This window comes from Lotus japonicus, chromosome 3 (assembly GCF_012489685.1).
Source record: "Lotus japonicus ecotype B-129 chromosome 3, LjGifu_v1.2".
NCBI classification, from domain to species: Eukaryota; Viridiplantae; Streptophyta; class Magnoliopsida; order Fabales; family Fabaceae; genus Lotus; species Lotus japonicus.
Window position 1 is genome coordinate 85890822 of NC_080043.1, and position 22500 is coordinate 85913321.

The 22500-nt window shown below is 32.7% G+C and overlaps 3 protein-coding genes across 5 annotated transcripts; 2 read left to right on the forward strand and 1 right to left on the reverse strand.

The window, feature by feature from the left end:
- Window positions 1-240: 240 nt before the first annotated feature.
- LOC130742903 (early nodulin-like protein 3) lies at window positions 241-1818 on the reverse strand. The gene is made up of 2 exons (XM_057595005.1): window positions 1554-1818; window positions 241-820 (listed from the first exon to the last, which is right to left on the reverse strand). The coding sequence occupies exons 1-2, from the start codon at window positions 1744-1746 to the stop codon at window positions 372-374; spliced, it is 642 nt and encodes a 213-aa protein (XP_057450988.1). The 5' UTR covers window positions 1747-1818; the 3' UTR covers window positions 241-371.
- Window positions 1819-9782: 7964 nt separating this feature from the next.
- Window positions 9783-17070, forward strand: LOC130746808 (transmembrane E3 ubiquitin-protein ligase FLY1-like). 2 transcript variants are annotated; one of them, XM_057599538.1, is made up of 14 exons: window positions 9783-10221; window positions 10636-10702; window positions 11294-11421; window positions 11947-12062; window positions 12324-12381; window positions 12965-13031; window positions 13137-13214; window positions 13613-13770; window positions 13857-13916; window positions 14107-14200; window positions 14899-15066; window positions 15700-16028; window positions 16508-16624; window positions 16715-17070. In XM_057599538.1, the coding sequence occupies exons 1-14, from the start codon at window positions 10102-10104 to the stop codon at window positions 16814-16816; spliced, it is 1662 nt and encodes a 553-aa protein (XP_057455521.1). In that variant the 5' UTR covers window positions 9783-10101; the 3' UTR covers window positions 16817-17070. The 2 variants fall into 2 exon arrangements, with proteins under 2 accessions (XP_057455521.1, XP_057455520.1); XM_057599537.1 differs by having other exon boundaries at window positions 9784-10221; window positions 10630-10702; window positions 16715-17069.
- A 2151-nt stretch (window positions 17071-19221) lies between these two features.
- Window positions 19222-22440, forward strand: LOC130746811 (transmembrane E3 ubiquitin-protein ligase FLY1-like). Of its 2 annotated transcripts, XM_057599541.1 has the most exons (8): window positions 19223-19436; window positions 19523-19582; window positions 19772-19865; window positions 20524-20664; window positions 21285-21370; window positions 21557-21613; window positions 21962-22078; window positions 22169-22440. In XM_057599541.1, the coding sequence occupies exons 1-8, from the start codon at window positions 19344-19346 to the stop codon at window positions 22268-22270; spliced, it is 750 nt and encodes a 249-aa protein (XP_057455524.1). In that variant the 5' UTR covers window positions 19223-19343; the 3' UTR covers window positions 22271-22440. The 2 variants fall into 2 exon arrangements, with proteins under 2 accessions (XP_057455523.1, XP_057455524.1); XM_057599540.1 differs by having other exon boundaries at window positions 19222-19436; window positions 21285-21613.
- Window positions 22441-22500: the final 60 nt, after the last annotated feature.

A 22500-nucleotide genomic window follows, 5' to 3' on the forward strand; every position in this document is an offset into this window, starting at 1 on the left:
AAAAAACCTTCAATTATAAGATAATTTGATTTTTTTTTCTTCTTATGAGTGAATCTCTGACCATAAACTAAGATGAAAATAGAAGTTCTATTTTCCGGTAAGGTCTCTGCCCTCTGCTTGATTCAATCCTCTTCAGAAACGATACGATTAACTTTAATATTAATAGCAAAAGAAAAATAAATCAAATAAATTGCATTATATGTTCACCAAAAAAGTAAATTGCATTACTTGGATGAAACGGTAAAACAATGGGTTTAGAGGGGGGCATCATCAAAAACTAAAATTGAAAACAACAATACACCAAATCAAACCAAAATGGAACAAAACAAAAACAACTAATACTGAAATTCTGATGCCCAAATGGAAGCAAATTAAACAAAGAACAACAAAGCCACCCCAACACTAACACCCAAAGCGACACCACCAAGCCTTGTAGAACCCGAATGACTTGCCGGAGCCGGTGCCGGGGCCTCTATGCCGGATGGGCCTGGACTCGGCATTGGGGATGGGCCGCTCCTAACATGTGGTTGAGCTTCCGCTGGAGGAGGCACGGGGGATGACGGCGGTGCAGATGGAGATGGTGATTGATCACTGTGGTGGTGCTGGTTGTGTATGACCGCCAGAACTACAACAATCAGCTTTTGACCATGTTGGCAGTTCTCAACGTTGCCACTGATGAAGAAAAAGGGACCTGATCTATCAAATTGGAACGTTGAATCTCCACCGTCCATTATGTGAATGGGGTTCTTGGGGTTGCATGCATCATAGTCTTCTTTTGTAACCACTGCCACTGAATCAGATCCTTTCTTGTACTTGAAATCTGCATGATATTCAGGGTGTACACCACCACCAAAATTAAACAAAAATTATGAATCAAACCCCATTTCTTATACCAATAACAAAATTTAATTGGTAGAATAGGGAAATAGAACACAAACAAACTGAAGATAAAAAAATTTCACCCCTTAGACTTGAGGTATAATCAGAAAAATCCTAACAATTCACACCATCAAAGAATCTAAACAATTCTATTGAGATCGATCAAATCACATTTTATCAAATTTTAAATTTAGGTTGACACAATTGTCAAATTTAAATTCACACTAGTAAAGAATCCAAATTCACACATTCGAAGAATCATCAATCAACTCAATTTTAAATTTTCAGGCCGAAAGGCATAGTCGATGGACAAAGGAGACTAGGTTAGTGGAAATATAGTTATCCATTAAAAAAAACATGAGATTCATAACGAAACCACAATTTTTCAAAAAAAAAAACTTTAAATCCAAGTGAATTTGTTACATATCAGCTCAAATTACTTAAAAATGTGAAACAACATTGAGCCCAAATCTCTCATCATCACATAACTGATTCATTATTTTTATGTTCAAATTTCGAAAAACAAACTATTAAAAGCTTCATCACATGGTCCAAGCTTCATATATGATTTAGACATCCATGGAGTAAATCAAATAAAAATTGAAATGCAAAGCTTCATAAAAGGAAAAAAAGTTGTTTTGATATAGGAGCTAGGAAATTAAAATTGGACTCACAAAGGGTATCATTGACTTGAAATCGGTTTCTTTCTGCCCAATGGCTGTATTTTTCTGAGGGCTTCACCACCCAGCCATCTTTGCCTCCAACAATGAATTTGTATGCTTGAGAGGATGATGAAGAGGCGAGAATCACCATGGAAATTATCAAAAGAATTGGGCATAGAAATTGGTGATAAGACCCCATAGTCATTGAGCTTAAATGCTCTATACTCTGCAAAAGAATAAATGGTAGGAGTATTTAGAAGAATAAAATGATGTTCAAATATTGGGAGAGACTATGGTTCGAGGATGATGATAGTGTTTGTTGTTGTATATATAAGGGAGGATTAGGATGTGACCGTTGTGGATTGATCATGAAATCGAAACTGTTGTAGGCGTTTCCAAAACAGCTATTTTTTTTATACAATTTCCAAAACAGCTATTGATTTGCTTGCTTTATGACTTATTATTATCATTAATTATTTTCAAATTCTCTTAAGGTTTAAATAAAAAATTAAGATTTTTATTAATAAGTTTTAAGATATAATGTCTATCTATAGCGGATTTTCATCAAAATGAAAATAAATAAATTACAAAAATATTAATTGAAAAAAAATCATTACTTTTTTTCTAGTTACATTTGGAAAAAAATATTTTCTTACTTTATTCAGAAGGATTTGAATTTAAAATTTTGAATGCAATAAATTAAGGATGACAGTTACCTTTTTCATGAAATGACAGAAAGAAAAAACTTATTCAAAGACTTTTTCTCAATGATATTAAAATTAAGGCAAAATTGCACTTACCTTTACTATTATTGCACTTAGTTCTCGTCTATTATTTAGCGAGACACTAAACAAATCCTTGACAACAAGACACTTAAAATTAAAGGTAGATTGCATGGATCTTCCCTTGAGGTTTGTTATTATCATGCTGACCTAATTAAAATTTATCATTAAAACACTAGTTATTCTTTAATTATTCTAAATGGTGCATGGGAGAGGAGGTTAGTGCATTTTACAGAACATAGGGAGTGTCAGTCCAATAATTGTAAACCTTAGAGGTCAATCAATTTTCCTAAAATTAATTTAATTTCTAAAATTTAGAGAAGGTATATACCATGGTCACTTAATAGTTAATATGCACACAAAAAAAGTTGTGCAAGGTTGCACAAGCGCATTTTAACTTGTTATCATAACTTTTCCAAAGTCCTAAAAAAAATTAAAATAATATTTTGCATCATTTACTTCTCTATCTTTTTTCCTTATAGTTTGAGGCTTTCAAATCCCCTAATTACATCACCTTCAAAATCCATCTTGGATAAGAAAATCAACCTAGACAACCCATTCATCATCGATGCCACCGTACCTACAACCCAGACCACGAACTGAATCTATGCATCAAACCCCACAACCGCTGTGTCGCAACCACAACTCGACATCACCATAGATTTTTTGTTGTAATCTCGTAGCTCACGAATTGGTGGTATGACAATAGGTTCATCATCATGACCCAACCCCCACGCGGGAGAAGATTGTGACTGAGATCAAATGGGTTTGAGGAAAATTTGAAGTTGTGTCAAATTAATTTTGGAGTCCTAATATAGTTAACCAAACATTAAAACCAAATTAGAATAAATAAATTAAAAAAATAAAAAACTAATTAACCTGAAGGTGACATGGGATAAGGGGTAAAAAGAGGCTTGTCTTGTGCAACATATATTTTTTGTGTGCATTCTGGGCCAAGGGGATAAAGCCTTTGAGGCCCAAGATTTCAGGCCGCTGTAAGGATTTGGCGGCAAGGTATGCAGAAGGTGCTCTAGCGATCATGGGCTTCAGATTCTTTAATGTTCAAAATATTATTTTGGGCTTTTCTTTGGACAAGTACTTTTTAGTTTTCTTACCATGTTTCGATATGTTAAAAAATTGTGTACAAATATTAACTCTTTTCTTATTATAATATTTCAACTAGTGTTTTTTACCCGCGCGTTGCACGGGGAATACGTTTATTGTATTTTGATACATCAATCAATACTTTGATTATTAAAAATATAATAAACAACAAATGAAATAGAAGAGTCTGAAATAATGAGCAAATTGGGCAAAAAGTCTTAAATTGAAACTTTTGTTGCATAGATTGAAATTTGTATCCCCGTAAGATAGCTCAAGTGGTAGGAGCTATGGGGCATATGGGTTGGGTATGGGGGAGGTCTAGGGATCAATTCCTAACGGGTGCAATTTATATTTCCGATGTATAAAAAAAAATAGATTGAAATTTGTACAGTTGAAAAACTAATAAAAAGATTGTTTATACACAAATGAAATACCACCGACCTCGTGAACTCTCACATAATTTTTATGTATATTTACTCCTAAAATCATTAGAAAAACTATGAACAATGTACTTAAATCATATATGAAATGTTATTTTCTTATTATATTTGACATTAAAGCAATTCTATGCTAAAATGTTCTTTCCCGTAGGAGCTTTTTGCCTTGTAATTTGAACAAAATAAAATAAAAATAAACAATATTGTTATGTACAGGGACGGATGCAAGTTATATAGTATGAGGTCAAGTGCCCTCACTTATTTTTAGGAAAAACATTAAAAAAAAAATGAGTAGTAAAAGTATGTGCTTTTTTATGAGACCTTTAATAAAAAAATGTTCTCACTTATGTCCTACATTGCTATATGTCATCACTTGTGTCCCACATTGCTAAACGCTCTCACTTGAGTAGTAAAAGCATATGGTTTATTATGGTCCATTTGTATAAAAATGTCATCACTTCTAATAGTATATGTTAATTTTTTTACGAATTTATATGTATATGCATATATTGCCTTCACTACATTAAATTTATGGATCTGTCCCTTGTTATGTAGCACATGTTTAATATGAAGTTACATAGTAAAATAATGACATCTTATTAATATGAGGAAAGAAGCTGCAAAGACTTAACAGTAAGTGAAAGGCAGATTCATAAAATCACAGAAATATTGTGAAATAGATTGTTCCTGAGGCAAAAGGTAAAGAAAAAGAAGATGTTACCTTTGCATGCTATTTGGCCTTGGCTCATTGTTCGTAGAGTCTGATACATGACACTATTTAAAATTTTCAGTGTAACACGTGTCAAAATAGGAGAAGGATTTACTTATACATGCCCATATTTAGTTATTCGCATCAGATTCATAATTCTAAGATCCAAAATCAACACAAATTAGTAGCTATATGATTCATTCTCCTTACCCACATTCCCTTTCCATTAAGCTCATTAATTGTGTTAAGGCTTGCTTCCCACTAAGAAAAAGTTCAAGTATTAGTTATGAAGCCAAACTAAATATAACTTATGAGTTATAAAGATGCAGCTATGGGTACAACTAATACCCATGCATGTGACAGGTATAAGGATGCAGTTCTGGAATAAAGCAAAATAAAAGAGACTATAGCTATGTCTAAAAGCGATTTACAATTGACAACAAAAAAAATTAATTAATAAGAAAAATAGCAAAATCTGGAATGGAAAGCAAACATATGAATAAGTATCTTACCTAAATCTCATTTCCTTAATTGGGATCCTGGGTCAAATTTGTTGGACGTCCCTTCTTCTGAAAGAGTTTCTCTGCCTTCATGATACTGACATTGTAGATGAAGTTTTGGCAGCCAAAACTGGAAGACAATGATGAAATTAAATAAACTTGCAATGGGAAGGATAAAAGCATGTAAGTCTGCTATCAATTGGCTGATTAAGTACATTCAGAATAAAGGTTGCATAAGAGGAAGCATCACGGCATTAGTTTATTTAAGAGATATGGAAGCATCACAGAAACCACCAACAAATGATAAAGCATATATGAAATTAAACAAAACAATCACAAAATAGGGAACAAAGAACAAATTAAGAGAAAATTAAAGGTCATAGCTTTTAGGAATTGAATCAACACTACCAAATATAGTGCTCACTAATTAAGTCAATCAAATTCAGCAACAAAAAATAACCTTTAGGAAGTGAAACATAAACATTTATGCCAAATACTTACACAATAATCAACTTACACAATTATCAGCACCACATAAAGTAAGTTGCATACTCGAGTTATCTTCCTCATTTTTCCTCCATGCCAACCGGTTCACAATAGAGACATGTAGGGGAGGAGATGACTCATGCAGTATTAGTAAAAAGTAATTTAGGTAAACCTGAGTTAAATAAGGCAAATCTTTTAAGATTTTATTATTTTATGAAAAAGTTTCTCATATTTAAAATTAACTTTAAAAAATCGGTTTCAAGATTTGTTATGGAAATAAATTTTAGGTGAAGAAAAAATTTATTTTTAGAGTATTAATTAAATTTTATGTTATTTTTATTGAATTTTCGAATTTTTATTTAATTAAAAATTTTATGAGTTTTCATTGTGATTTGGTAGTTTTTATTAATTAATTTTTAAGCTATTTTTTATTGAATTTTTAGTTTTTTATTTAATCTAGGTAAATGTTAGATAATTAGGACAAATCTTTTAAATTTTTAATATTTTATGAAAAAAATTCAGATTTAAAATTACCTTTAAAAAATCCTAATCAAATCTAAAATTTAAAAAGGTACTAAATAAATGTAGATAAAAACTATCAAAATCTAGCAAATAAATACCATAAATATTAATTGATACTCTAAAAATAAATAAAAAATAAATTAGATAAAATCAAGAAATAAACAACCTAAATCCTTATCAAATCTAAAATTTAAAAATGTATTTTTTATGAGAATTTACTTGTAATGGGACCATTATAATTCTTCACCTGATTCGTGACAACACTTGCATGTGCTCATCAATTGTCTAACAAACTGATTTTCTCACATTCATAGTTTTCTAATTTTCTTATAAATAAATTTTAGGTGAAGAAAAAGTTTATTTCTAGAGTATTAATTAAATTTTATGTTATTTTTATTGAATTTTCGAATTTTTATTTAATTAAGGATTTTATGAGTTTTTATTATGATTTGGTAGTTTTTATTAATTAATTTTTAAGGTATTTTTATTGAATTTTTAATTTTTTATTTAATCTAGGTAAATCTTAGATAATTAGGGCAAATCTTTTAAATTTTTAATATTTTATGAAAAAAAATTCAGATTTAAAATTACCTTTAAAAAATCCTAATCAAATCTAAAATTTAAAAAGGTACCAAATAAATATAGATAAAAACTACAAAAATCTTGCAAATCACGATAAAAACTCATAAAATCTTGAATTAATTAAAAATACGAAAATTCAATAAAAATACCATAAAAATTAATTAATACTCTAAAATTAAATCAAAAATAAATTAAGATAAAATCAAGAAATAAACAACTTAAATGCTAATCAAATCTAAAATTTAAAAATGTACTTTTTAAAATATCTGGAGAAATAAGGTAAGGGCAAATAGGGTCAAGGTAGAAAAACTGACGTGTAAATTATTAAATGATAATTAATAGGTGAAAAAGCTGACGTGTAAATAATTAAGTTAGAATTAATCTCGGAGCGACACGTCACTAACTTGACCTGTGAGAGCGACACGTCATGCTAGAAGTTGTTCTTTTCTAATATATATTAATTGATTTCTTTCGATATAAATTTTCTCAAATGGGATCGATTCAAATCCCCTAGAGTTTAACTACCTTTCTTTTTTTCTTTTTAAAAAACTACCTTTCAGTCGTTAACGTCATCCCTTAATAATGAAATTGCAAATTTGAATAAAACTCATTGTCTACTTTATAGCTTAGCGCATACATCAGTGAGACAGTGGCGGGAAGATTTTCATTGCTGTTAATGACGGATACATAAAAAAAATCTAGCGCGCATTTATTACAAAGGTATCTCAACATTTTCGGGAATTTTAGATTGAGAATGTTATATTCTCAAATTCTCATATTAAGGATGTAACATTCTCAAGTTTTATACATGCTTTAAAAAATTTATTCCAAAGGATGATGGATACCCAGACGGCCAGACATGTAAGTTAAACATGATCCTTACAAATTGCATTTCATATCAAAGAGGAGGATTCTTACATTTAAACGAGATTGAAGTTATTTCCAAACAACACTTCCTTCCATTACATATTTTATATTTTTTTAATTAAATATAATTTTCAAAAATATTCCTTTTTACACGAGAATAACTATTCTTGTAATGAGATTCCTATCAAACATTCTGGCAAAAGGCTAATAAGTCAACTCCAGTAAACTCATTTAGCTCCACGATGCCGAATGAATCTTATTGATTGATAGAAGCTCCACTTATATTTGAGTTTCTATTCATTGGGATAAATATTTCTATTACCTTCTTTTGAATTTCCAACTTATTATACTAGTTAATATTTTCAAAAGCTCGTGTTCTAAAATCTAAGATTTTACTATATATTTTACTTGCTGATGAATAGATGTCTAGATGACAATAAACAAATAGACTTTACCTCATATGATCTTTCGTGTTTATTTTGATATTTTCTTTAGCTTTTCTTTACTAGTTCCTACTTAATTCTTCTTAATATGAATTTCTTCCCATGTTATATCATTCTTCAGAATATATTTTAAATTTGTAACAAAGGCACCCATCCATAAACACTTCGGTACTCATTAAGCTCAACAGTAATTGAAAAATTATTCGGAACGCTATCAAACAACCACATATAACAACTGAATTGCCCACCGTATTGTTTGTTTCTTTGTGATGATCAATGTAAGCCTTCAATTGGAAAACATCGCAATCCATATTAGTTAGAGAGACTGCTAGTATTTTATGCATCTTGCCAAAAACTCTTAATACTTTAACTAGTACCTAACAGGCCAACATAAACCAAAATTCAATTGACTTTTACTTCTATTGGGGTAGCTAGCTAGCACCTAACATTTCGTGCCCATCTGCTCAGGTGCTTAAAAGATTTCTAACCTTAATAGATAACTGTAAATTCCTTTGGAAGCGATAGGCTTTATAAGCCTTTGATTTAGGTTTTTATAGTGCATTTAGAGACGAATTGTTTGCAGTTTTTTGAGGTGTAGTGTGGTTCTTGGATGAACACATTTCATACTTTATTTCAGTTCTTAATAATTGTATAAATTTAGTCTCAGCTTGTAATTACTTTAAGCTCTTTTTTATTCGTCATTCTAGAAATTGTGTTGTTGATTATCTGGCTAAGAACACTAGCTTTTTCCCTAATTCTATTTGGGTTGAAGAGGTCTTGCCGATGGTCTTTTCGTTTGTTCAGCTTGATGTAATGATTTATATGCTGGTTTGATCTTTTTAAGGTATATGATCCTTTAAAAAAGACCTCACGAGGAGTGACTAATTATTAACTCTTTCACATTATCTAGATGTTTGAATGGTTGATTGATTGGTTATCTTTCATGGAACGAAATTAGTGCACTTTATATCACTACTTGTTTTGCATTAATGAATTCTTAAAAAAGTAATTTGGTGAGAGGATTTGGGACCCTCAAAGTTACGTTTGGATATTTTGGTCACTAGTATAAAATGACGGTATAGCATTCACAATTATGATTTATTATTTGAGTTGATTAACTGAGTTTAAAAATGACACAAGATATTTAAGTAATCCATACACAACTTATGCAGAAAGTGAACAAATTTGTATTTTGACCGTTAACCACAATAAAAAACAATTCATAAGCATGCTCCAATGAGAAAAATATAAAAATTAAGCAATGACTATGCAATGAAACATGAGAAGTGGAGGCTCTTAACACATATTTTAAAATAAAAAGTGAACAATTTTTTTTTATGAATTGGAATGAAATTAGTTCATAAACTCATTCAATCACACTTAGCTTTAGAGGAATGTTCAAAAGAAATTAAATGATTAATATGTCACTGTCCTAATCTTTTTGAATTGAATTTAATTTATGCCATTTTGTATGGAGTCATGATAGAGAGAGTTGAATAAAAAAAGAACATAAATATGCTTTGAAATAATAAGAGATACATTGAGCAATTTGTTCCGAGATTAATTTCTATACACTGACGGTGTAAATAAGTTTTACATCATCATTCAATCACATCCCTCCATTTTGTTAGCTCACAATTAATTTTGAATTTAATAAAATCTAAAATAGAAAATGGAAGGTTGTGATTGAATGATAGTGTAAAACTTTTTACACCGTGTGTGCATAGAAATTAATTTCATTTGTTCCTTTCTTTTTTCTTATTTTCTCCGAACACAGCCACTGACCTCCATTTACCACCAAAAACCAAACCCAGCAACCACTTGTGTCACAAACATCAATTTCTGCTAATATTTCATTATTATCTACTATTGTTTAGTACCACGTAAGCTACATTTGGTGACCAATTAAGTCGTTGCTCTTTCGCTTTCTGTATCTGTCTGATTCAAGCTCCCACCTGAACCGCTTGTTCTTGCTTTTCAACTCCATCTCAAGCAACCCCATTTTTTATTATCTTCTTCTTAAGCTATTTGTCATGGAGGGTATTGTGTTATTCCCCTTGTTTCTCTCCATTCACCTTCAGCTCAGAAGTGGGTCGTTGAATTTGGGTTGAATTTTCTGGTATTTGATATGGTGGCTTCAGAAAGATTGGAACTTATTGCATTTCGGTGGTGGGTTGTTCTACTGTTACTGAGTCCTGTGGCGGGTCTCAGACCCTTAAGAGAGAGAAATCGATCATGGGGTGATGAGGTTTGCTTCAGAATTTATTTGTCTTCAATTTCCTTGTTTTATAGTAGTATATTGACTTTAGTTAATTTGAACATTTTTTCAATAGTAGTGTCACACCAGTAATTAGTAAATGGAGATTGGCAAGCTAAAAATGTATTTTCCGAATCCTTATTGAAAGTAGCTTAAGTACATTGGTCATTTGCAACAAGTAATCATATTTGGCTTTTACTGATTTTGTTAATGACTATCACTTGATTGTAAGACATGAGCCTTGAGCTTTAATGCTATTTCACTTGCCCGATAGCCGATACCTGGCTTGTGATTAAAAATTACTTGAATAGATATATGGTGATTGATTGTTATGATTGGTGCAAATTTTAACTGAAGGCAACTCATATATATGCATGTTGTTGACATTGCTTCTTTCAGTGGCAGTTTACAAGAAAGGAAGAGAGTGACATAGGTCCATTTTCACAATGGAACATAACGGGAACTTACAAAGGTTTGTACTGTTTTATGACCGTAGTGCATGTGTTTGCTGTTATCTTTGAGTTGTAGCTTAGGTCTGTTGTTCAAATGTTTAGTGTAAGCAGTTGAACAGTTGAAGTATTGCTGAGCTCATGCTTATCTCTCAAGAGGATTTATGAAAATCAGAGCTAACACAATGTTATTGCTTTGGAATATTATGACTTGACTTTCTTTCTGTATTTTTTTATTTTTGCGAATGAGGTCATGCTCTAATTGGCGGTTATTCTATTAGGACTAATTGCTGTGCTTCTTACCTTTTTACTCAAGCTTCTTACCTCTGTGCTTAAGTTTTGTGTGTTCTTAATCAGCTACCATTAGATAGAGACTATAATGGCTAAGGAGCCAGCATCCCAGTGTAAACTAGGATGCATGCTTCCAAGAATAAACTAAATGAACTTAAGGTGTTTGGACAAATCATGTAATTCTACTATTCTAGAAGTAATTTTGTGCATTTTACGGAAATATGCTTCATTTCTAAATGTATGATATATTTTCAACAAAATTTGTTCATTAGTTATTGTGAAATGAGTTTGTAATGTTTGTATCTTTGCCTTTTCAAATACAGGGACTTGGAACTTTTTAGATGCCACAAATGGCTCTTCCAGATTCCCAGACATCCAAAAAACAAATGGCAATTCCGTTATTGAATTAGTTAGTACACCCACAAAGATAACCGGAGTACATTATGTCCATGTGAGATTTGAACTTTGTAGCTAATTTCAGAGTAATAAACTTTCAGATGTCATATAGTTTCTTATTAGTACTATTAGAGTTTAAAATTTTATTTATATATTCATGTGAGTATTTGTTGGAAATATGAACGGATTTTGTGGTTGCTTAAAGTTGAAGTTCTGATAAACTTGTCCTTTGACATGTTGAAGAATTATGCTAAATATCTTACTCCTTGCGACAAATACTATTTCATTCTCAATGTAGTTATCACTCTTGCCTCATTTAAGGCTTCTCTGAACTGTAGTTTCTGCCATTGAGATTTCAGTATGTGTATTTTGTATTAGGTTGGTCTTCTGTTGAATGCTTTTATTTTAGATACCATAGACCAAATAATTTACGTTTTCATCTCACAATAGAATAATAATATTGTAATATTAGTGAACGCTTTTAGGCTTTCAGTCATGAAACCCTTATTGCAGTTTCAGTAAAATAATTCCTATTATTCTGTAAAAATTTATTCCTCTATTTCATACTTTTTTTGTTCAGGGGGTAGTTATATTCCATGATGTGTTTGACAATGGATACAATGTTGGCGGTGCTCAAATCAGAGTAGAAGGTGTATATATATGGCCTTTTAGACAGCTTCGAATGGTAGCCAACAGGTAAATTTCATGGATATCATCAAGATGATGCCCAGATCAAGATTATTGAGCTGTTGGCATGCGTTATCATGAATTCATGATCGTTTAAAATTTAACCTTATTTGGCATTTCATCTTGAATCAGTTCTTTAATGCTCGGTTGTACTTTGATTTAATTGTGTTTATTTGATAGTCAAATTCTGTTTGCAATGGAATACTGATACTTCCTTAGAGCAAAGCCTACCATGTGCTCAAGAATTTATTTGGTTTCCTCATGTTGCAGTGGAAAAGGAGAGTTCAATCAGGATGAGGATTATATTTTATCTAATCCATATCATCTGGTAATAGTCTTTCTTGATGTATCCTTGAGCAATCACATCTTATACTCGGATATGATTATATTGTTTACAATAATCTGAATAACACATTAATTTTGGTGATCAATTTTTGTTCATGTTGTTAAACATGTTTATTAATGGTCGTAATTGCTCTTTCCCTGAGCCCTATTGACTTTCAGTTAGAATGAATACCATCTATCCAAACTTGCTAATAATTTTCATGGGGTTTATTTTACTTAGCTCCATAAGCTTCCCGACTAAAGCTGAATTGCTGATACTTGCTTTATTGGTTTGATCATACTTTCTGTAAAACATTTGAAAATATGTTGTAATACATAATATTCTGTAATTTGTTTTTTATCAATTGAAGTGAAATCTTACAGCTTTAAATCTTTTAAGGCACCATTTATATTTTGTTTTCTCTTTTGATTGTTGTTTTATTTACCCTTTTTCAATATGGAGAATTCTTTGTCCTCCAAATTACTGGTGTTTCTTTCCTCTGTCTTAACAAATTTCTTCTTTTATTTTTTAAATAGTAAGTATTCAGAATACTTATTTGCCTTCAAATATGGCTTTTTGTACACAGCTTGGAGTTTTCTCATCTCAAGTACTGCAAGATTCTTCACGAGATAAGAATTGGAGAAGAAAACATTGTAATTTGTTTAACACACCTGTATAATTTGAAGTTTGAAGGGATCCCCTGCCCCCTTTTCTTGTAGTGGTTGTTTTACTATTTGCTATTTGTTTCCCTACTGCAGCTCTGATCCGTGACATGGATAAACATTGTAATATTGAAATTGCTGCAAAGGTTTCACACTTGCCATCATCAAAAGATGGTAATTGTGTTCTCCCAACATATGAATACTTTCTGTTCCTTTAATTTTTCTCTGCCTCAACCAACCATTAAACGTTTCAATGGCTTCTTTTTGTTGCTTTTTTCATTCTATAGAGGAGTGTGTCTCAACGATATAAAACGGATTGGAGAACTCTCCTACACTAATAATTTTCTCTTTTTTGTATTCTTTTGTATATATGGTGTAAAGGGATTACGGAACTGTTGAAAACATTTATATCACCAATTGCTGATAGTATAATATTATGAATGGTAGAAGAACTATATATGCATTAACTTGAGTTTTCATCATTTTTATATTCATGGAGAGCATTCCGGTTGATGATGAAAAATATTATATTTTTCCCTTGATTTATAAAATTGTTATATATTTTTTTGCAGAAGGCGAGCATGATTCTTTTCATCTAGAAGGATTAATGGAGAGTCCCTCAGCGGATGACAGTGGGGACTGCTTCTCACCGTTACTGTTAAATGCAACTTCTGTTAAAATTGAGGTCTACTACAACAAAGCAGTGAACTATACCTTGATGGTCACTTTTGTATCCTTCAATCATGAAAATTCTTACAGCTTTATGGCTCTTTTATTTTCCACTACGGTGTGAGCTCCTTAATGTACAGATACCAGATCTCTTTCCTGCAAGTTCTTCTACTGATTCGTCAAATGGAGCATAGCAGCACTCAATCTGTAAGACTGGAATTTTATTGGAAATTTCACTTTTCATATATTTCATGAATGGAATTAATATAAAAAAAAATTGATATTTGTTCAGGGTGCCAACTGCTAAAGATTATTTGAAAGTTCACATAATTGATTTTGTAATATCACAATAATTTATGATTATGGAAATGAATATGATTCAGAAATACCTTTACAGGGGGCGGCTAAGGTTTCAATTTTAATGATCGGCCAGCAAGCGATAATGGATGCCTATCTTTGCCTTTTACACCTGACTGCAGGAATATTAGTTGGTAAGTTAGAAAATTTACTTGAGGTTGCCCTACAATCTGTTCTCTTTCTACCCTTTCTTATATATCTCTGTTATGTTGTAGACGCTGAGGTACCAATTTTAGGGTAAGATAAATATATCTAAGGATCCTTTTTAATTGGAAAAGGGCCTCAAGTTTTTTTCCCTGTCCTTAATTTTGTTCACTTAACCAGCAGGCTTTAACAATTTCTTATCTTTGCATTGTGAGTACGCGTTGGAATGAGCATGCTAAGTGCTAACTGCCAACACACTTAAACTCAAAAGCAGATGAATTGTCCATAAAAAGAGGATGACCAATGGAAATTTATACCTGGATGGTCAACCTGGACACTCTGCCTGCACTTTTGAAACTACATTTGGACCTTTTCACAAAATCTTATCACCTGTACTTCAATCCCTAAAATGACTCTTATTCTATTCTAGTCCAGACCTTACAATGTAGAACATTTAATCTGTAGAGCACACAAGAAATTTTTAGTATTCAGGTATTCAAATCTGTTCCATGTCAAAAGATCATTTTTTTCAGCAGGGGTCTCATATCATGGAAAGGTTATTAATATGTGTGTCAAAATCGCAATGTGGTGTTTATCAGTGTTTCAATGGATGAGACTTCAGGGATTAAATATCTCATTTAGTAATAGGAAGATTGTGAGCTGAATACTTGTTGATGTTTCTGTGCAGAATCCTTGTTTAATGCTTTTGCAACTGCTGCATTTTTCAAGTTTGTCGTCTTCTCAATATTTGAAATGAGATATCTCCTTGCTATTTGGAAGGCAAATAGGCCTTTAAGTCATGGGGAAGGTTGGGAGACAATGAGGCGTGAACTTTCAGTTTTATACAGTCGATTCTGTAAGTTGTCATTTAGAATTGAATTTTCTTTTCAAATAATTGTGTGATCTTACTTATACCAACATAGGTTTGCCTTGGTGTCATTGGCTCCATAGGACCCATGATCAAGTTTTTTCTGACCTGCTGAGCTTTGAGCTAAACTACTTTTATTTCTGTATTGCTGATTAAGATCAATTCCAGCTTTTAAGTTTATTTTTGTTATCTTAAAAAGAAAAACTATGACGCTTACTTGAAAATAGTGTGGATAATTGAAAATGTAATAACTTCATGTTAATTGTTATTTGAATTTCTCTCTAAAATGCATTTGTATTAGACTTATTAGCTATAAAATTCACATTTTTTTACTATATTTCCTTGTTTCAACTACTCTTCATAAAACATGTATACTTAAACCGTGCATTTGCTGAGGGTCATCATGTTTAAAAATAAAAGTTACCTAGTGGTACATATCTCATATGAGACCAAAAAAATTGTTCCTTAGGTTCTTAGTGTTTCCACATCCATATATTTTCTAAAACACCATGTTGAAGCATACTGTAGAACTGTAGCTATATGTTTTCTGTTGTTTTACTTATGAAAACAATTCCTTGTAAGAAGAGGGGCTCAAATTTATCAGTTTAACTTCTTTTGCAGATGGGATCCTGTTGGGAGGTATTCTACTCATGTATGAGTTCCATCACTATTTGAAGACTATTCTTCTTCTTATGTACTCCTTTTGGGTACCTCAGATAATCACCAATGTTATTCGTGATTCACGCAAACCATTGCATCCTCATTATATATTAGGGATAACTGTTACTCGGCTAGCAATACCATTATACATTTTTGGTTGCCCTAACAACTTCATGCGCATAGAACCTGACAAGAGCTGGTGTGTTTGTTTGACTGTATTTATTGGGTTTCAAGCTGCAATTCTTCTACTTCAGCACTATCTGGGGTCGCGTTGGTTCATTCCTCGTCAGGTTTGACCTTCCTGTCTTCTTAATACTTTATGACCACAACCACATTCAGAATCCTAAAATCTAATGGCCTTTAACAAAGCACAATAACTTCTTCACTTGATTCATGTAGCCAACTCCATCTAGTGGGAAGAGGCTATTTTGTTATTATGTATTTTAGTTGTAATTCAGGTCCCAATCATTTCAAGCATTTCACACACATCCTACTTGTATGGGCTCTACAGCTCTACTCTCATTTTTGGTAACTTTGCTCCAAAGTTTTCATTACCTCCTTTTTCTTCATTTGATCACAAACATGATTGTGTATTTTTGGCTAGGGATGCATAATAAGATTGCTATCCTAGTTATTTAGGATTCTGAACTGTGGTCTGTGGATCAATGCCTTAGGTTTTCTAACTGAATTTAAATCAGGATCCAGCATTTTTTGACTGAACTTGCGCGAATGTTTCTCAATCAGTCTAAGTTATCTTCTTGATTTGCAGATTCTACCCGAGAAATACTGCTATTATAGGAGGTTTGATCAGGATACAAGACATGCTATGGACTGTGTTATTTGCATGACAGCCATTGATCTTTCCCAAGGAACTAATGATTGCATGGTATGTGAATATAAATATATAACCTTTGTTTATTGGAGTCAAACTTTACAATCTGATGTAAGTCTAATGTCTAGACTCTTAATTACACAGGTAACACCTTGTGATCATTTCTTCCATTCTGGTTGTTTGCAAAGATGGATGGATATAAAGATGGAGTGCCCAACTTGCCGTCGCACTTTACCACCTGCTTAGAGAGATTTTTTTCACTTTTTATGCCAATAGGACCTAACTAACCCTGCTCAACTTGGTAGTTTTAGTAATATGCTTCACTTTTTATTGTCATCCTTTTTGTTGTGATGTTGAGCACCAAGTCTAAGGTTGTCTTCTCATAGAAATTGTAATTTCATTTTTCCACTCCACATTATTTCAGACGCTGAGAATATTGTTTTTGTACATAAGTTGGAAAGGCAATGAAGATAATTGTTTCTTTTTTTAATACAAAGTATATTGTTATTTTTCCTTTGTGATTGTCCAAAATCTGAAATTAGCACTATGTCAATGCAATTCAATCAACGAAGGCGGTGTAAGTGTAACTCTCATCACTCATCAGTACATCTAATTTAGGGACAGAAACTCATGACCCAAATTTAGCTGCTTCAAATGGGGGAATCCTGTAAGTAATCTAAGGAGACACAATATGGCCAATAACATGGCAGAAGCTTACATTACATAAGCTTACATTTCATAGGATGAAAGAGTCTGAGACAATGAAGGAATACTCAGAAAATTTGTTGGGTATTGCTAACAAAATAAGACTGCTTGGAAGTGCGTTTGCTGATTCAAGAATTGTTGAAAAATTTCTGGTAACTGTTCCTAAGAGGTATGAAGCGTCTATAGCCTCACTTATACGAAGGATCTTTCGAAAATCACTTTGGCAAAAGGGATGCATGCATTACAAGCCCAAGAACAACGAAGGCGGATGAGAGAAGATCGTGTTGTTGAAGGTGCTTTTCAAGCCAAGCATCACGACAATGGATCCAAAAGAAATAATTTTTTTAAGAAGAAACAACCAACCAGCTGTGAGAATTTTCCAAACAACCAAAACAATGACAAAGGTAGAAAAAATTATCCACCTTGTCATTATTGCGGAAAGATTGGTCACCCACCGTTCAGATTTTGGAGAAGGCAAGATGCAAAATGAAGCAAGTGCAATGAGATGGGTCATGAAGCTGTAATTTGTAGAGATAAAATCCAGGAAATTGAAGATGAATCCAAAAATGCGCAAGAGGAGGAAGAAGACGTGCTCTTTGTTGCTACTTGCTTCTCTAGCAACAATTCAAGTGAATCTTGGTTGATTGATAGTGGTTGCACTAATCACATGACCTATGACAAAGAATTGTTCAAGAGTTTGGACAACACCGAAGTCAAATGGGTCAGAATTGGAAATGGTGAAAAAATTATAGTGAAAGGCAAGGGGATAGTAGTTATAGCAAGCAACACATGTACAAAGATTCTCTCTGATGTTTTGTATGTACCTAAAATGACTAAAAACTAGCTTAGTATTGGACAGTTGCTTGAGAAAGACTTCAAAGTTATCTTTGAAGATAAAAGCTGCATAGAAGGCCTTGAAATGTTCAAGGTAAAAATGAGGAGCAAGACTTTTTCATTTGATTCAATATAGGAGGAGAAAACTGCATTTCGTGGTGATTTGACCAACGAGCATGTCACCTTTCTTAGTGAAAGTGACGACGAAGAGAAAAAGAAAGTAAAAGTCAATTGCAACAACAACAATAAGGGTGTTACGGTTGAAGATGATAGTGTTGTTGCAGCCACTGTTGTTTTGGGTAACCAGTCAAAAGGTAAAGAGCATCAAGGCCATGTCCACGTGCTAGGACCTCAAGGATCGTTTCAAAATTCAAAACTACGAGTCCTCAATGTCATCACATGTACCCAACACATTACTATGTTCATCATTTTCCTGCTTTCATTAACCAGAACTATAGTGTGGCGTATTATGCACCTCTTCAACCATATTCTTATGCATATATGATGCGTCCATGAAATGGAAGCGAACCTGCCGGAGTGCATATACCAGTATGGTTGATTTCTTGAACTCTGAAAAGTTAGAAGTTGGCAGTCCCTAAAGCAAGGAGGAGTGTTGAAATTGCTTTTGTAATTGCACGTTTATTTGTTTCTTTTACTGTTTATTTATGGAGTAGCCTAGTCAATAAGTAGTTCCTATACTTTAGGAGCAAGTTGTTTTTAATTTTCTGTTTGTTGAAATCTTGTTACGTGCTCAGGAGATTCTATTTTACTTAATAGAAACTATTTCTTTTCCTCAACACGTATTGTCTCTCTTCTTCTCTGTGTTTTACATTTTTTCTGCCATTAAAACCAACAAACTCTCCTACACTAATAATTTTCTCCTTTTTGTATTCATTTGTATTTTGCTGCAAAGGATGCTTCTCCTCCTCTCTTAACATACTATTTTCCATCTTCCATATAATAAAATGATTAGTTTTATATAAAAAAATTGCGTCTATGGTGCAATGTGATTGCGGAACTGTTGAAAACATTTAATATCACCAATTGCTGATATTAAAATATTATGAATGGTAGAAGAACTCTATATATGCATTAACTTGAATTTTCACCATTTTTATATTCATGGAGAGCATTCCTGTTGATGATGAAAAATATCATATTTGTCCCTTGATTTATAAAATTGTTATATATTTTTGCAGAAGGCGAGCATGATTCTTTTCATCTAGAAGGATTAATGGAGAGTCCCTCAGCGGATGACAGTGGAGTCAGCTTCTCACCGTTAGTCTACAACAACAAAGTAGTGAACTATACCTTGATGGTCACTTTTGTATCCTTCAATCATGAAAATTCTTACAGCTTTATGGCTCTGTTATTTTCTACTACTGTGTGAGCTCCTTAATGTACAGATACCAGATCTCTTTCCTGCAAGTTCTTCTACTGATTCGTCAAATGGAGCATAGCAGCACTCAATACGTAAGACTGGAAGTTTATTTGATATTTCACTTTTCATATATTTAATGAATGGAATTAATATAAGAAAAAATTATATTTGTTCAGGGTGCCAACTGCCAAAGATTATTTGAAAGTTCACATAATTGATTTCGTAATATCACAATAATTTATGATTATGGAAATGAATATGATTCAGAAATACCTTTACAGGGGGCTGCTAAGGTTTCAATTTTAATGATCGGCCAGCAAGCGATAATGGATGCCTATCTTTGCTTTTTACATCTGACTGGAGTAACATTACGTGGTAAATTAGAAAATTTCAAAACTTGAGGTTGCCTTTCTTATATATATATCTCTTAAATGTTGTAGACACTTGAGGTACCAATTTTGGGTTAAGATAAATATATCCAAGTATCCTCTCTAATTGGAAAAGAGCCTCAAGTTTTTTTCCTGACCTTAATTTTGTTCACTTAACAGCAGACTTTAACAATTACTTATCTTTGCATTGTGAGTACACATTGGAATGAGCATGCTAAGTGCTAACACACTTGAACACAAAAGCAGATGAATTGTATGGCCAATTGAAATTTATACCTGGATGGTCAGCCTGGACACTCTGCCCGCACTTTTGAAACTACATTTGAACCTTTTAACGAAATCTTATTACCTGTACTTGTATCCCTAAAATGACTCTTATTCTATTCTAGTCCAGACCTTACAATGTACAGCATTTAATCTGTAGAGCACACCAGAACTTTTAGTATTCAGGTTTTCAAATCTGTTCCATGTCAAAGATCATTTTTTCTGCAGGAGTCTCATATTATGGAAAGGTTATTAATATGTGTGTCAAAATTGCAATGTGGTGTTTATCATTGTTTCAATGGATGAGACTTCAGGGATTAAATATCTCATTTAGTAATAGGAAGATTGTTAGCTGAATAGTTGTTGATGTTTCTGTGCAGAATCCTTGTTTAATGCTTTTGCAACTGCTGCATTTTCCAAGTTCGTCGTCGTCTCAATATTTGAGAAGAGATATCTCCTTGCTATCTGGGAGGCAAATAGGCCTTTGAGTCATGAACTTTCAGTTTTTTACAGTCGATACTGTAAGTTGTCATTTAGAATTGAATTTTTGTCAAATGATTGTGTGATCTTACTTCATACCAACATAGGTTTGCCTTGGCGTCATTGGCTCCATGGGACCCATGATCAAGTTTTTTCTGACCTGCTGAGCATTGAGCTAAACTACTTTTATTTCTGTATTGCTGATTAAGATCAATTCCAGCTTTTAAGTTTATTTTTGGTATCTTAAAAAGAACTATGACGCTTGCTTGAAAATAGTGTGGATAATTGAAAATGTAATAACTTCATGTTAATTGTCATTTGAATTGCTCTGTAAAATGCAGTTGTATTAGCTATAAAATTCACATTTTTTTACTATATTTCCTCATTTCAACTACTCATCACAAAACATGTGTACTTAAACCGTGCATTTGCTGAGGGTCATCATGTTTAAAAATAAAAGTTACCGAGTGGTACATATCTCATATGAGACCAAAAAAATTGTTCCTTAGATTCTTAGTGTTTCCACATCCATATATTTTCTAAAACACCACGTTGAAGCATGCTGTAGAACTGTAGCTATATGTTTTCTGTTGTTTCACTAATGAAAACAATTCCTTGTAAGAAGAGGGGCTCAAATTTATCAGTTTAACTTCTTTTGCAGATGGGATCCTGTTGGGAGGCCTTCTACTCATATATGAGTTCCATCACTATTTGAAGACTATTTTTCTTCTTATGTCCTCCTTTTGGGTACCTCAGATAATCACCAATGTTATTCGTGATTCACGCAAACCATTGCATCCTCATTATATATTAGGGATAACTGTTACTCGGCTAGCAATACCATTATACATTTTTGGTTGCCCTAACAACTTCATGCGCATAGAACCTGACAAGAGATGGTGTGTTTGTTTGACTGTATTTATTGGGTTTCAGGCTGTAATTCTTCTACTTCAGCACTATCTCGGGTCGCGTTTGTTCATTCCTCATCAGGTTTGACCTTCACTTGATTCATGTAGCCAACTCCATCTAGTGGGAAGAGGCTATTTTGTTAGTATGTATTTTAGTAGTAATTTAGGTCCCCAATCATTTCAAGCATTTCACACACATCCTACTTGCATGGGCTATACCGCTCTACTCTCATTTTCTGTAACTTCGCTCCAATGTTTTCATTACCTCCTTTTTCTTCATTTGATCACATACATGATTGTGTATTTTTCGCTAGGGATGCATAACAAGATTGTTATCCTAGTTATTTAGGATTGTGAGCTTTGGATCAATGCCTTAGGTTTTCTAACTGATTTTTTCTCTATCGGTCTAAGTTATCTTCTTGATTTGCAGATTCTACCCGAGAAATACTGCTATTGTAGGAGGTTTGATCAGGATACAAGACATGCTATGGACTGTGTTATTTGCATGATAGCCATTGATCTTTCCCAGGGAACTAATGATTGCATGGTATGTGAATATAAATATATAACCTTTGTTTATTGGAGTCAAACTTTACAATTTAAGGCAAGTCTTATGTCTAGACTCTTAATTACACAGGTGACACCTTGTGATCATTTCTTCCATTCTGGTTGTTTGCAAAGATGGATGGATATAAAGTTGGAGTGTCCAACTTGTCGTCGCACTTTACCACCTGCTTAGAGAGTTTTTTTTCCACTTTTTATGCCAATAGGACCTAACTGACCCTGCTCAACGTGGTAGATTTAGCAATATGCTTCACTTTTCACTTTTGATTGTCAACCTTTTTGTTGTGATGTTGAGCACTAAGTCTAAGGTTGTCTTCTCATAGAAATTGTAATTTCATTTTTCCACATATGGTTTTTGCACATAAGTTGTGCATAAAGATTCAAATGCTGCCTATGTCTTGAGGT